Raw genomic sequence first — 17316 nt, forward strand, 5'->3', positions numbered from 1 at the left:
TTGCAACTAGGGCCCAAGTGCTGCCACTGATGGGGTGGGTGTCTGTGTGGCCCAATTTTTGGAAAAAAGGGAGACTCCGCTTGGAGTAACCCTTGCTTGCTGTGTTTTTAAAAGAAGCCAAGATGAACAGAGCTGGGATCAGGAAAGACTTTGCTACCTACCCCGGTGTCATCCTGGGGACGGCTAAGAATAGCGTATTTTTGAATGTGCTTGATGCAAATCAAAACATCCTGTTTGCAACTAGGGCCCAAGTGCTGCCACTGATGTGGTGGGTGTCTGTGTGGCCCAATTTTTGGAAAAAAGGGAGACTCCGCTTGGAGTAACCCTTGCTTGCTGTGTTTTTAAAAGAAGCCAAGATGAACAGAGCTGGGATCAGGAAAGACTTTGCTACCTACCCCGGTGTCATCCTGGGGACGGATAAGAATGGCGTATTTTTGAATGTGCTTGATGCAAATCTAGCTGTGAAGTGTACAACTGGGGCACAACTGCTGCCACTGAATGGGTGGGTGTGTGTGGGGCCCAATTTTTGGAAAAAAGGGGAGACTCCGCTTGGAGTAACCCTTGCTTACATTGTTTTTAAAAGAAGCCAAGATGAACAAGTCATGGGTCAGCAAAGACTTTGCTACCTACCCCAGTGTCATCCTGGGGACGGCTAAGAATAGCGTATTTTTGAATGTGCTTGATGCAAATCAAAACATCCTGTTTGCAACTAGGGCCCAAGTGCTGCCACTGATGGGGTGGGTGTCTGTGTGGCCCAATTTTTGGAAAAAAGGGAGACTCCGCTTGGAGTAACCCTTGCTTGCTGTGTTTTTAAAAGAAGCCAAGATGAACAGAGCTGGGATCAGGAAAGACTTTGCTACCTACCCCGGTGTCATCCTGGGGACGGATAAGAATGGCGTATTTTTGAATGTGCTTGATGCAAATCTAGCTGTGAAGTGTACAACTGGGGCACAACTGCTGCCACTGAAGGGGTGGGTGTGTGGGGCCCAATTTTTGGAAAAAAGGGAGACTCCGCTTGGAGTCACCTTGCGGTGTTTTACATGACTTTAGAAGGGCGTGCCATGCCTATATCTGTGTGTCCTCCTCTTTTTCCTTGTCCAGCTGTTTTGTTTTCGCATGAGTACATGTCCTTGTCACTTTCCCATGTGTTTGTGTTGTGTTGTGAGTTGTTTGTCACCTTTTGGACACCTTTGAGGGTGTTTTCTAGGTGTTTTACTGTGTTTGTGATTGCCTGCCATTGTTTCCTATGGGCTCGAGTTCGGTTCGTCGAACGTTCGACGAGCCGAACTCGAGCCAGACCCCCCGTTCGGCGAACCGCCTCGAGCCGAACCGGGACCGGTTCGCTCATCTCTAGTCAGGAGGCATACATTCACACATGCATTGTCATCTGATTTGTTTGACTTTTGGAAAGAGTTTGAAGAAAAGCGGGTCCATGTCTGGACTCCCTGCATGTCCCTTCTCACCCCACTGTGTCTGCGGTGTTGTTAAGGTTGATTTTACAAGGCTGGAGCCTTACATGCCGCGCTCCTTCACCATCCCTTCTGGGCTCTGGCTTGAAGTGGGAGCCAGCACGGTCTCCATGCCTGGCAGGAGTCCGGTCTCCATCCACAGCCCCTTGAGGATTCTGTTGGACAGGAGCACTCATCCCCAGGGACATGGCCCTGCGTCTCAGCAGCTAAGTACCTGAGACGTTTATGTTGGGGGTCCCGGTTCTTTATTGTAAGGGGAGAGTATGCTGTATGTGATTGTTTTAACTTTTCCGGCGGGTTCTCTAGCTTTTGCCTGAGAACCGCGCCGATGGTGCCTGCTTGTCGGCCTCGCCGCTTACATTTAGGCCCCGGTTTCGCCGGAGGCCTAGTTTCATTTTCCTGCCCTCGCATGTCACTCATGCAGAGGGACAGGTTCGGCTCCTCCCGGCGGCCGTTCTACACAGGGGAGGGACACTCCCCACTGCTGGGGCGTCCCTCCTTCCCGGCAGTTCTCTCTAGCCCTCCAGTTCCCGCTCTTTTATAGGAACGCCCCATTTCTCAGGCAGAGTTCACTCTGCTCTGGGACATCCTGCATTCTGCATCTCTGCTGAGGTGCTGCGACTGGGGGACCGGGCTTCGGGATCTGGAGGGCACACAACACCGCGCTCAGCGGTTTGGTAAGCCACAGCCGGTCTCCGGTTGTGGACCTCTGTATACCAGCAGCATGTCTCACACAAGGAGCAAGGCTCCAAAGCTTTATGCTGCATGCACTGCATGTAAGCTCCTGCTGCCTGAGCCGAGCACCTATCCACATTGTGATGTCTGCTCTAACTTGGCGGTGCCACAGCCTGGAGTCTCACCCCCAGTGGTCTCTCAGGCTGCTGCTGCACCTGTGACTGAACCCCCGGCCTGGGTAGAGTCCTTTTCTAGGTCCATATCCCAGTCGTTTGCTGAGTCCATGGGGCTTTTGTCCAGGACTTTGAATATGCATCAGCCCCCCTCACAGGGTGCCTCTAATACTCTTGACAGAGGACTCCTATCCTCTGACCTCCGTCCATCGGAGCTCACGGAGGATTCATCATCTGATCTCAGACCCCGTCCTTCTAAGAGAAGGCGCAGGGTTTCCTCCCCCTCCCCATCCCACGGCTCTGTCTCAAGAGCTGACTCTCAAGATGAGGAGGATGCCCTCACTGGGGGCTCGGAGGTTATGTATCCCATCGATTTCTCTGAGGGTGACTCAGATCTTAGTGATTTGATTGCTTCTATTAATTCTGTGCTGGATCTCAATCCGCCAGTATCAGAGGAGCAACTCTCTTTGGCAGAAAAACATCAGTTTACCTCGCCTAAGAGAGTAAAGAGTGTGTTCTTTAACCACTCCAGTTTTCAGACCGCTGTGACCAAACCCAGGGCCTACCCTGACTAACGCTTTCCAAAGCGTGGTTCTGATGATCGGTTTCCATTTCCACCTGAGGTGGTCAAGGAGTGGTCTCACTCCCCAAAGGTAGACCCTCCTGTGTCTAGGCTATCAGCCCGGACCGTTGTGTCGGTGGCTGACGGCACCTCACTTAAGGATTCCACTGACCGTCAGATTGACCTTCTGGCCAAATCTGTGTATGAAGCTGCGGGGGCCTCGTTTTCCCCGACTTTTGCAGCAGTGTGGGCTCTCAAAGCCATCTCTGCTTCTCTAGAGGAGATGTATTCCCTCACCAAGGAATCTATGCCTGAGATGGTTACCTTAACTGCTCAGGCTTCAGCTTTTTCATCCTATGCCATGCTAGAGGCTGCTCACCGCACTGCGGTGGCTTCAGCTAATTCTCTTGTTATCCGCAGGATTTTGTGGCTTCGAGAGTGGAAAGCAGATGCTTCTTCCAAGAAGTTTCTTGCTGGGCTCACTTTTGCTGGTTCACGGCTGTTTGGTGAACAGCTGGATGAAATCATTAAAGAAGCTACTGGCGGGAAGAGTACTTCCATGCCACAAACCAAGACCAGGAAACCCGCCCAGGGTAGGAATCAGTCGAGGTTTCGTTCCTTTCGTTCCTCCAACTGGTCATCCTCTAAGCCTTCCGCCTCGTCCGCTAACTCAGCCAAGGATCAGAAATCCAACTGGCGCCCAAAAGCGCGTCCGCAGAAGACCGCAGAAGGTTCTGCCACTAAGGCAGCTTCCTCATGACTCTCGGCCCGCTCCAGCCACGTCCTTAGTCGGTGGCAGGCTCTCCCACTTTGGCGACGCTTGGTTAAAGCAAGTCTCCGATCAGTGGGTGAGAGACATCATATCTCACGGCTACAGGATAGAATTCTCTTCCAGCCCTCCAAACAGATTTTTTCTCTCAACTCCCCCCTGCTCCAAGGCCGCCGCCTTCTCGCAGGCCGTGGCGTCCTTGCAGGCAAACGGAGTGATTGTCCCAGTTCCCTCTCAGGAACGGTTCAGAGGTTTTTACTCAAATCTCTTCCTAGTTCCAAAAAAGGACGGTACCTTCCGGCCCATCCTGGATCTCAAGCTTCTCAACAAGCATGTCCGGGTGCGGCATTTTCGCATGGAGTCTCTGCGATCAGTCATTGCCTCTATGACCCAAGGGGAGTTCCTGGCGTCCATTGACATCAGAGATGCCTATCCACATGTGCCAATCGCAGTGTCACATCAGCGTTGGTTACGTTTTGCGATAGGAGAGGATCATTTCCAATTCGTGGCTCTCCCCTTCGGGTTAGCCACGGCCCCTCGGGTATTCACCAAGGTCATGGCGGCAGTGATTGCGGTCCTGCACCTCCAGGGGTTGGCAGTGCTTCCTTATCTGGACGACCTTCTGGTCAAGGGTACATCCAGCGCAGACTGTCAGCGGAGTGTTTCGCTCACTCTCGCCACCCTAGCCCAATTCGGGTGGATTGTCAATCTTCCCAAATCCACTCTGACTCCGACCCAGAGTCTCACGTACCTAGGGATGCAGTTCGAGACTTTGCTGGCACTTGTGAAGTTGCCCTTAGACAAACAGCTGTCACTCCGGTTGGCGGTGCGCTCTCTCCTGAGGCCCCGCCGTTATACCCTCAGGCGTCTGATGCAGGTGCTGGGTCAAATGGTGGCCTCCATGGAGGCGGTTCCCTTTGCCCAGTTCCATCTGCGTCCTCTGCAGCTGGACATTCTCCGCTGTTGGAACAAGCGGCCTTCCTCCTTACAGAGGTTAGTGGCTCTGTCGCCACGGACCAGGAGCTCTCTTCAGTGGTGGCTTCGACCCCTCTCCCTGTCCCAAGGGCGCTCCTTCCTGACTCCGTCCTGGGTAATTCTCACCACGGATGCCAGCCTATCCGGCTGGGGAGCGGTACATCTCTACCACAGAGCACAGGGCACTTGGACTCCGTCCGAGTCAGCCCTTTTCAATCAATGTGCTGGAAACCAGAGCTGTGCTTCTAGCTCTCCTAGCCTTTCACCACCTGTTGGCGGGCAGGCACATTTGAGTCCAGTCAGACAACGCGACAGCGGTTGCCTACATCAATCACCAAGGCGGGACACGCAGCCGCCTGGCAATGTTGGAGGTCCAACGCATTCTTCAATGGGCGGAGGACTCCAAGTCCACCATATCCGCAGTCCACATCCCTGGCGTAGAAAACTGGGAGGCAGATTATCTCGGCCGTCAATCCGTGGACGGTGGCGAGTGGTCCCTGCACCCGGCAGTGTTTCAGTCAATCTGCCGCAAGTGGGGCACTCCGGACGTGGACCTAATGGCATCCCATCACAACAACAAGGTTCCGGTTTACGTGGCTCGCTCCCACGATCCTCAGGCCTTCGCCGCGGACGCTCTGGTTCAAGACTGGTCCCAGTTTCGTCTGTCCTACGTGTTTCCCCCTCTAGCTCTCTTGCCCAGAGTCCTGCGCAAGATCAGAATGGAGGGCTGTCGAGTTATCCTCATTGCACCGGACTGGCCCAGGCGAGCTTGGTATCCGGACCTGCTCCAACTGTCCGTGGAGATGCCATGGCATCTTCCGGACCGTCCAGACCTGCTCTCGCAAGGTCCGTTTTTCCGCCCGAATTCTGCGGCACTCAAATTGACGGCGTGGCTCTTGAGTCCTGGATTTTGACGGCTTCTGGTATTCCTCCTGAAGTCATCTCCACTATGACTCGGGCCCGTAAGTCTTCCTCCGTCAAGATCTATCACAGGACTTGAAAAATTTTCCTGTCCTGGTGTCGCTCTTCCGGCCATTCTCCTTGGCCATTCTCGTTGCTGACCCTTCTGTCCTTTCTACAGTCCGGTCTGCAGCTAGGACTGTCCCTCAACTCTCTCAAGGGACAAGTCTCAGCTCTATCAGTGCTGTTCCAGCGGCGTCTCGCCCGGCTGGCTCAGGTCCGCACCTTCATGCAAGGTGCGTCTCACATCATTCCGCCTTATCGGCGGCCCTTGGATCCCTAGGACCTTAACTTGGTCCTCACGGTATTGCAGAAACCCCCTTTCGATCCCCTTAGGGAGGTTTCTTTGTATCGTCTTTCTCAAAAGGTGGCCTTTCTAGTTGCCATAACTTCTCTCAGGAGAGTCTCTGATTTGGCTGCGCTCTCCTCGGAGTCACCTTTTTTGGTTTTTCACCAAGACAAGGTAGTTCTCTTTCCGACCCCGGACTTTCTTCCTAAGGTGGTCTCTCCCTTCCACCTTAACCAGGACATTACCTTGCCTTCCTTCTGTCCGGCCCCTGTTCATCGCTTTGAAAAAGCGTTGCATACTCTGGATCTGGTGCGTGCTCTCCGGATCTATGTGTCTCGCATCGCTGCTCTTAGCCGGTGCACTTCTCTTTTTGTGCTAACCACAGGCCGGCGCAAGGGCCTCTCGGCTTCTAAGCCGACCTTAGCCCGTTGGATTAGGTCGACCATTTCGGATGCCTACCAGTGTACTCAGGTGTCTCCCCCGCCGGGGATCAAGGCACACTCGACCAGAGCTGTCGGTGCCTCTTGGGCTTTCAGGCACCAGGCTACGGCTCAACAAGTCTGTCAGGCTGCCACTTGGACTAGCCTGCATACCTTTTCGAAGCACTACCAAGTGCATGCTCATGCTTCGGCAGATGCGAGCTAGGCAGACGCATCCTTCAGGCGGCTGTCGCCCACTTGGGAAGTTAGGCTCTGCCTACTTCTTAGTTTTTCTGTTTATTTCCCACCCATGGACTGCTTTGGAACGTCCCATGGTCTGGGTCTCCCAAAGGAACGATAAAGAAAAAGAGAATTTTGTTACTTACCGTAAATTCTTTTTCTTATAGTTCCGTATTGGGAGACCCAGCTCCCTCCCTGTTGCCTGTTGGCAATTTTCTTGTTCCGTGTGTTATCACCGGCTGTTGTCGTGGACAGAGTCTCCGGTTGTTCCGGTTCTTACTCGGTTCTACTTGTGGGTGGCTATTCTCCTTCAGCTTTTGCACTAAACTGGCTAGGACTGGCTCACAAGGGGGTGTATAAGCTCAGAGGGAGGAGCTACACTTTTAAGTGTAGTACTTTGTGTGTCCTCCGGAGGCAGAAGCTAAACACCCATGGTCTGGGTCTCCCAATACGGAACTATAAGAAAAAGAATTTACGGTAAGTAACAAAATTCTCTTTTTTTTTACAATAGTCCTCAGCCACGACTGCGTCCAGGGGCTTTGTTTCCAGATCCTCAAAAAAGCCGCTGCGAACAGTGACCGATATTTACAAGAAAACCGGCTTTTAAGTTACAAGAAGAAAAAAAAAGCAAAAAAAAAAACCTGCAAAATCCATCTGAAATAACCCGCATCAATAAATAACAAAACGTTTTCCCTTTAGCAATAATTGTGTTTTAAACTCCGGCGAAATTATAGCAATCTTTTCTCTGTCACAGAATACAAGCCACATTCAGGCGGCAGCAATGAAACGCTGTTATTTAGGTAGAACCATCTCCTCTCTATCACTAGCACTTCACATGAATGCGGGATTTACACCATCATCTAAAGTGGTTGTGTAATCATCGGCGTCTCTGGGTGCTCGGCTCCGGGGGGCACCGCGCGCCTCTTCCAAAGATTTTTGCTTTTTGCATTACAATTTTTGTTATTTTTTTCAAACATGCACAATTAAAAGGAGGTAATGTGATTTAAATTGTAATGAGTGGAGGGGTTTTTCAGTGCAGCTGCTTTATAGGATTGCAATGCCATTTATATAAAATTTCTCCATCATAGGGGTCATACTGGTCTACCTTAAATAGTTATTCCCATCTTCATGAATAAATTTTGTAATTTACTGCTTATTAAACTCTTCATCTGTTCTTGAGATAGTAACACTTTTCATCTTTTGTTGCCATGGAGACCGACCACTGCTGCTAGACTGCAGAACACGCGCAGTGCTTACAACTCATTTTCTATTAAGCTTGTAAGCGCTGTATTGAAGCTTGCCGTTACCTCTTAATCCGGGCCAGCTTCATTGCCACACTTAAAAGCTAGAAAACAGCGGTGGTCGGTCTCCTAGCAACCAATTGGTAAACAAAAAGAAAACGTTAAAGGGAACCTGTCACCAGTTTTTTGGCATATAAGCTGCGGCCACCACCACCGGGCTCTTATATGCAGCATTCTAACGTGTTGTATATAAGAGCCCAGGCCGGGAGTATAACATAAACACTTTATAATACTCACCTAACGGTCGTACAGTTGGCCATATGGGCGTGTCCGGTGCCAGAGCCTCCCCTTTCGGCCATCTTCGTCCTTTATGAAGCTTGTGTGTGCATGACTTGTCCTACGTCATACACACTCGCCGGTCCTGCGCAGGCGCACTACAATACTTTGATCTGCCCTGCTCAGGACCTGAATGCCGGCGAATGTGTGTGACGTCGGACCCGTCATGCACCGCGGCTAGAGGAGAACAAGGATGGCCAAAAGAGGCGGCACCGGACAACGGAGACTCCCATAAGGTCCACTGCACAACCGTTAGATAAATATTATAAAGTGTTTTTTATGTTATGCCCCCGGCCTGGGCTCTTATATACAGCATTCTAACATGCTGTATATAAGGTGGTGGGGGCCGCAGCTTATAGGCCGAAAAAGTGGTGAGAGGTTCCCTTTTAAAGGGTTATTCCCATCTTCATGAATAGATATTACAGCTTATTAAACTCTTCTTCTGTTCTTGAGATATTAACATTTGCCTTGGAGACCGACCACTGCTGCTAGCCCGCAGAACACGCGCAGTGCTTACCACTCATTTTCTATTAAGCTTGTAAGCGCTGTATTGAAGCTGTCCAAGGTCGCTGAAGCGTGCTGTTGCCTCCCTAATTTGGGCCAGCCACGCTTAAAAGATAGAAAGCAGCGGTGGTCTGTCTCCTAGCAACCAAGCGGTAAACAAAAAGAAAACGTTAATATCTCAAGAACGGCTGACAATTTTAATAAACAGTAAATTGCAAAAGTGCTTGTTTTTTTATAATTAGTATCCAACTATGAAGCTAGAAATCATTATTTAAGGACATGGAGTCTTACAGGCAATGCTCCAAATTAGTTTTTCATTTTGCAAGGGAGCTATTTAACAAATACTACATGACGGAGCCAATGTGCAAGTCCATGCCTGCGTCTTTAGCGCCATGGCTGGCTGAGTGTGACGGCCTTGAGGTGGCTTCTTTCGAGCTAATTTGCATAGTTTTCTCCCAAGGAGTATTATTGCCTGTGTGACCCCCATACTCTGTTGCTTCCCCCCACTTTGCCTGAAGGGCATCGCAAGCAGCCGGCTAGGGGGAAAAGACTGAAATCGCTGTCTGTGGATACATTTCTGCCTCGCCATTTATCCCTGGTTTTGGTCCAAGGCTCGGTAAACAGTCAGACATTGACTTTTAAAGAGATGGTTCACTACTTTGCAATGGTGGCCACCTCTTTGTAAAACTGATAGGGAAGGCTTTTTCTAAATATCTTGTTCAGCCAAATCTGTCGGTGATCGGCGTTATCGCGGTACGCTCTTTCACATCACATGACACCCCCCCCCCCCGGGCTCCGTGACCTCTGGGATCCAGAGATGTCACGTCAACTTTCAGTTGACCTGACACCACCGAGGCCGGCCCCAGTCTCCGTGAGTGACTGTGCTGTGGGCGGCATTTCACCGCTCATCACAGCCCAGTGTCACAGCGCAGCATCGCTCCTGCTTGCGGCACTCTCAGGTGAAGCAGAGTGCACGCGACATGCTGCGCTGGGCTGTGACGAGTGGTGAAACTCCGCCCACAGCACAGTCACTCAAAGAGATTGGGGCTGGCCTCGGTGGTGGCAAGTCAGCTGGAAGTTGACGTGACCTAACCGCATTCCAGAGGTCACGGGGCTTTGGGGGATCACTATATGGGGATGAGCGGACCGCGATAGTGCTGCTCACAGGCAGAATTGGCTGATCGATAGGGAAGGCTTTTTCTAAATACCTTGGTTTTACAGGAATGTGGCCACTATTGCAAATTAGTGAACCACCCCTTTATGGTTGGCACATCTTTCACATTGTGTGAAAGCTGATTTTTATTCTGTTACATCCTCCACCACTCCAGAAGACCAACAAGACCATTGCAGTGGAAGACTTATAGATGGATAGAGGAATAAATAGATGGATAAATAGATTGATGGCTACATAGCTGGCTAGATAGATGGATACATACTGTAGATGGCTGGATAGATGGATGCATACTGTAGATGGCTGGATAGATGGATACATACTGTAGATGGCTGGATAGATGGATACATACTGTAGATGGCTGGATAGATGGATACATACTGCAGATGGCTGGATAGATGGATACATACTGTAGATGGCTGGATAGATGGATACATACTGTAGATGGCTGGATAGATGGATGCATACTGTAGATGGCTGGATAGATGGATACATACTGTAGATGGCTGGATAGATGCATACTGTAGATGGCTGGATAGATGGATACATACTGTAGATGGCTGGATAGATGGATACATACTGTAGATGGCTGGATAGATGGATACATACTGTAGATGGCTGGATAGATGGATACATACTGTAGATGGCTGGATAGATGGATACATACTGTAGATGGCTGGATAGATGGATACATACTGTAGATGGCTGGATAGATGGATACATACTGTAGATGGCTGGATAGATGGATACATACTGTAGATGGCTGGATAGATGGATGCATACTGTAGATGGCTGGATAGATGGATACATACTGCAGATGGCTGGATAGATGGATGCATACTGTAGATGGCTGGATAGATGGATACATACTGTAGATGGCTGGATAGATGGATGCATACTGTAGATGGCTGGATAGATGGATACATACTGTAGATGGCTGGATAGATGGATACATACTGCAGATGGCTGGATAGATGGATACATACTGTAGATGGCTGGATAGATGGATACATACTGTAGATGGCTGGATAGATGGATACATACTGCAGATGGCTGGATAGATGGATACATACTGTAGATGGCTGGATAGATGGATGCATACTGTAGATGGCTGGATAGATGGATACATACTGTAGATGGCTGGATAGATGGATACATACTGTAGATGGCTGGATAGATGGATACATACTGTAGATGGCTGGATAGATGGATACATACTGTAGATGGCTGGATAGATGGATGCATACTGTAGATGGCTGGATAGATGGATGCATACTGTAGATGGCTGGATAGATGGATACATACTGTAGATGGCTGGATAGATGCATACTGTAGATGGCTGGATAGATGGATACATACTGCAGATGGCTGGATAGATGGATGCATACTGTAGATGGCTGGATAGATGGATACATACTGTAGATGGCTGGATAGATGGATGCATACTGTAGATGGCTGGATAGATGGATACATACTGTAGATGGCTGGATAGATGGATGCATACTGTAGATGGCTGGATAGATGGATACATACTGTAGATGGCTGGATAGATGGATGCATACTGCAGATGGCTGGATAGATGGATACATACTGTAGATGGCTGGATAGATGGATACATACTGTAGATGGCTGGATAGATGGATACATACTGCAGATGGCTGGATAGATGGATACATACTGTAGATGGCTGGATAGATGGATACATACTGTAGATGGCTGGATAGATGGATACATACTGTAGATGGCTGGATAGATGGATGCATACTGTAGATGGCTGGATAGATGGATGCATACTGTAGATGGCTGGATAGATGGATACATACTGTAGATGGCTGGATAGATGCATACTGTAGATGGCTGGATAGATGGATGCATACTGTAGATGGCTGGATAGATGGATGCATACTGCAGATGGCTGGATAGATGGATACATACTGTAGATGGCTGGATAGATGGATACATACTGCAGATGGCTGGATAGATGGATACATACTGTAGATGGCTGGATAGATGGATGCATACTGTAGATGGCTGGATAGATGGATACATACTGTAGATGGCTGGATAGATGGATGCATACTGTAGATGGCTGGATAGATGGATACATACTGTAGATGGCTGGATAGATGGATGCATACTGTAGATGGCTGGATAGATGGATGCATACTGTAGATGGCTGGATAGATGGATACATACTGTAGATGGCTGGATAGATGGATGCATACTGTAGATGGCTGGATAGATGCATACTGTAGATGGCTGGATAGATGGATGCATACTGTAGATGGCTGGATAGATGGATACATACTGTAGATGGCTGGATAGATGGATGCATACTGTAGATGGCTGGATAGATGGATACATACTGTAGATGGCTGGATAGATGGATACATACTGTAGATGGCTGGATAGATGGATGCATACTGTAGATGGCTGGATAGATGGATACATACTGTAGATGGCTGGATAGATGGATGCATACTGTAGATGGCTGGATAGATGGATACATACTGTAGATAGCTGGATAGATGGATACATACTGTAGATGGCTGGATAGATGGATACATACTGTAGATGGCTGGATAGATGGATACATACTGCAGATGGCTGGATAGATGGATACATACTGTAGATGGCTGGATAGATGGATACATACTGTAGATGGCTGGATAGATGGATACATACTGTAGATGGCTGGATAGATGGATACATACTGTAGATGGCTGGATAGATGGATACATACTGTAGATGGCTGGATAGATGGATACATACTGTAGATGGCTGGATAGATGGATACATACTGTAGATGGCTGGATAGATGGATACATACTGTAGATGGCTGGATAGATGGATGCATACTGTAGATGGCTGGATAGATGGATACATACTGTAGATAGCTGGATAGATGGATACATACTGTAGATGGCTGGATAGATGGATACATACTGCAGATGGCTGGATAGATGGATACATACTGTAGATGGCTGGATAGATGGATACATACTGTAGATGGCTGGATAGATGGATACATACTGTAGATGGCTGGATAGATGGATACATACTGTAGATGGCTGGATAGATGGATACATACTGTAGATGGCTGGATAGATGCATACTGTAGATGGCTGGATAGATGGATACATACTGTAGATGGCTGGATAGATGGATACATACTGTAGATGGCTGGATAGATGGATGCATACTGTAGATGGCTGGATAGATGGATGCATACTGCAGATGGCTGGATAGATGGATACATACTGTAGATGGCTGGATAGATGGATGCATACTGTAGATGGCTGGATAGATGGATACATACTGTAGATGGCTGGATAGATGGATACATACTGTAGATGGCTGGATAGATGGATGCATACTGCAGATGGCTGGATAGATGGATACATACTGTAGATGGCTGGATAGATGGATGCATACTGTAGATGGCTGGATAGATGGATGCATACTGTAGATGGCTGGATAGATGGATACATACTGTAGATGGCTGGATAGATGGATGCATACTGTAGATGGCTGGATAGATGGATACATACTGCAGATGGCTGGATAGATGGATACATACTGTAGATGGCTGGATAGATGGATGCATACTGTAGATGGCTGGATAGATGGATGCATACTGTAGATGGCTGGATAGATGGATACATACTGTAGATGGCTGGATAGATGGATGCATACTGTAGATGGCTGGATAGATGGATACATACTGTAGATGGCTGGATAGATGGATACATACTGTAGATGGCTGGATAGATGGATGCATACTGTAGATGGCTGGATAGATGGATACATACTGTAGATGACTGGATAGATGGATGCATACTGTAGATGGCTGGATAGATGGATACATACTGTAGATGGCTGGCTGGATAGATGGATACATACTGTAGATGGCTGGCTGGATAGATGGATACATACTGTAGATGGCTGGATAGATGGATACATACTGTAGATGGCTGGATAGATGGATGCATACTGTAGATGGCTGGATAGATGGATACATACTGCAGATTGCTGGATAGATGGATACATACTGTAGATGGCTGGATAGATGGATACATACTGTAGATGGCTGGATAGATGGATGCATACTGCAGATGGCTGGATAGATGGATACATACTGTAGATGGCTGGATAGATGGATACATACTGTAGATGGCTGGATAGATGGATACATACTGTAGATGGCTGGATAGATGGATACATACTGTAGATGGCTGGATAGATGGATACATACTGTAGATGGCTGGATAGATGGATGCATACTGTAGATGGCTGGATAGATGGATACATACTGCAGATTGCTGGATAGATGGATACATACTGTAGATGGCTGGATAGATGGATGCATACTGTAGATGGCTGGATAGATGGATGCATACTGTAGATGGCTGGATAGATGGATACATACTGTAGATGGCTGGATAGATGGATACATACTGTAGATGGCTGGATAGATGGATGCATACTGTAGATGGCTGGATAGATGGATGCATACTGTAGATGGCTGGATAGATGGATGCATACTGTAGATGGCTGGATAGATGGATGCATACTGTAGATGGCTGGATAGATGGATGCATACTGTAGATGGCTGAATAGATGGATGCATACTGTAGATGGCTGGATAGATGGATACATACTGTAGATGGCTGGATAGATGGATACATACTGTAGATGGCTGGATAGATGGATGCATACTGTAGATGGCTGGATAGATGGATACATACTGTAGATGGCTGGATAGATGGATGCATACTGTAGATAGCTGGATAGATGGATGCATACTGTAGATGGCTGGATAGATGGATGCATACTGTAGATGGCTGGATAGATGGATGCATACTGTAGATGGCTGGATAGATGGATGCATACTGTAGATGGCTGGATAGATGGATGCATACTGTAGATGGCTGGATAGATGGATACATACTGTAGATGGCTGGATAGATGGATACATACTGTAGATGGCTGGATAGATGGATACATACTGTAGATGGCTGGATAGATGGATACATACTGTAGATGGCTGGATAGATGGATGCATACTGTAGATGGCTGGATAGATGGATACACACCGCAGATGGCTGGATAGATGGATACATACTGTAGATGGCTGGATAGATGGATGCATACTGCAGATGGCTGGATAGATGGATGCATACTGTAGATGGCTGGATAGATGGATACATACTGTAGATGGCTGGATAGATGGATACACACCGCAGATGGCTGGATAGATGGATACATACTGCAGATGGCTGGATAGATATAAACTGTAATGTATGTGAATTATTGAAACAGTCTGAAGTTTCTTTCTTCCGTCTCAGAAATCCAAAACGACCATGATGGATAAAATGAGGAAGGAGGGGGATGCAGCTGCAGGATTCCACATTGTGCCTGTGAGACTGCATCTGGTGGGAGGGGAAGGGGGGGTTGACATCTAATTCAGGAATTATAATAATTTGCTTATGTCTTGCAAGAAAGTATATAAAGAGGAGCAAGGAAAATACCCCAAACTGGTGGGCTGCAGTCAGCATTTCTGGCTGCATTAAGGAGGGATTTTGATATTATTTTACATAGGGCATACCGTATATCCCCCATCAGCATTTGAATTTGACCCTAGAGATCTGGGCATGGAGATCGGTGCCACAGTTAGATTGTTCTGTGCAAAAATGTTTTTTAATTTCAGCAATTTTTATTTTTAACTTTTTTTAGGTGTGTCGACTCGGAGGAGTAAAGCACCTGGTCGATCTTCTGGATCACAAAGTTTTGGAAGTTCAGAAAAATGCATGCGGCGCCTTAAGAAACCTAGTATATGGTAAATCTACTGATGAAAACAAGATTGCGGTGAAGAACGCAGGCGGGATCCCTGCCCTCCTTAGACTACTGAGAAAAACAAACGACCAAGAAATCCGAGAACTTGTGACCGGTGAGTGGAGCGCACGTGCGACAAACAATGTAACTATTTAGCAATAATGCAATTGTTTAGCCAGCGAAATATAATATTTATTTATATATATGTATATATATTTATATGTATATATATATTTATATGTATATATATATGTATATATATGTGTATATATATATATAATAGTGTGTGTGTGTATGTGTATATATATATATATATATATATATATATATATATATATATATATATATATATATATATATATATATATATATATATACATATATATACATACATACATACATACATACATACATACATCTCACACACACACACACACACACACACACACACACACACACACACACACTAATATATATATAATGTGTGTGTGTATATATAATATATACCCGATATGATGTCATGTGATCATGGGTGACTGAGAATTCTGCTTTTAATTAAATGGCTTCATTCTGTACCTGCCATTACTGTGACTTTCACGCCGCATCCAAAAATTCTGTATGGGAAGGGTGTGGGCGAATGCAATTGTTCCATTTTAAAGGCATGTTCAAAGGTACCGCATTTTGCTGCAGAAAGTTTCTGCTGAAATTCAGGGGGAAAGAAGTGACTGGACCATCTGCACCACCAAATTGTGTGCATTTTAGGGTTGCTTTTTCTGATGTTTTCCTAACAAAAAGCAGACTAATGGCTGCAGATACAGTTGGAAGACTGTCTCAAGTGGGGTAGCACAGGGCTCGGTTCTGGGCCTGTGTTGTTCAACATCTTTATCAATGATTTAGAAGAAGGAATTAAGGGTAAACTGACTAAATTTGCTTATAACGCAAAGTTAGGAGGAATAACTAATACAAGAGAGAGAGGATTCAACAAGATCTAAACAAGCTGGGACAGTGGGCAGCAACTAATAGAATGTTTTTTAACAGGGAGAAACGCAAGGTCTTACATCTTGGCAAAAATAATGAAAAGAGCTTATACAGCATGGGAGAAATCTAAGAGCTATCCAACATGTGTGAAAAAGACTTAGGTATACTAATAGATCACAGACTGAACATGAGTCAACAGTGTGACGCAGCAGCAAAAAATGCAAGCATCATTCTAGGATGTATTAACAGAAGCATACAGTCTAGATCACGTGAAGTCATTATCCCCCTTTATTCCTCTTTGGTCAGACCTCATCTGGAATATTATGTCCAGTTCCAGACATCAACAAACTGGAGCAAGTTCAGAGAAGAGTGACCAGAATGGTGACTGGTCTCCAAACCATGTCCTATGAGGAACGGTTACAGGATTTAGGATTGTTTAGCTTGCAAAAGAGAAGATCGAGAGGAGACTTAATAGCGGTCTACAAATATCTTAAAGGCTGTCACACTGTAGAGGGATCAGTTTTATTCTCATTTTCACAAGGAAAGACTAGAAGCAATGGGATGAAACTGATGGGGAGGAGACACAGATTAGATCTTCGAAAAAGCTTTTTGACAGTGAGAGTGATCATTGAGTGGAACAGGCTGCCACGAGAGGTGGTGAGGTCTCCTTCAATGGAAGTCTTTAAAAAGAGGTTGGACGGACATCTGCCTGGGATGATT

General features: G+C 47.0%; 1 protein-coding gene across 1 annotated transcript in view; it reads left to right on the forward strand.

Moving 5' to 3' along the window:
• Positions 1-17316, forward strand: part of PKP4 (plakophilin 4) — a 391306-nt gene that overhangs the window by 305794 nt on the left and 68196 nt on the right. Inside the window, exon 11 of the mRNA XM_075317248.1 lies at positions 15520-15733. Within this exon, the coding sequence (XP_075173363.1) occupies positions 15520-15733 (214 nt within the window). The remainder of the gene's footprint in view (positions 1-15519; positions 15734-17316) is intronic.

This window comes from Anomaloglossus baeobatrachus, chromosome 7 (assembly GCF_048569485.1).
Source record: "Anomaloglossus baeobatrachus isolate aAnoBae1 chromosome 7, aAnoBae1.hap1, whole genome shotgun sequence".
In the NCBI taxonomy this organism is placed as follows: Eukaryota; Metazoa; Chordata; class Amphibia; order Anura; family Aromobatidae; genus Anomaloglossus; species Anomaloglossus baeobatrachus.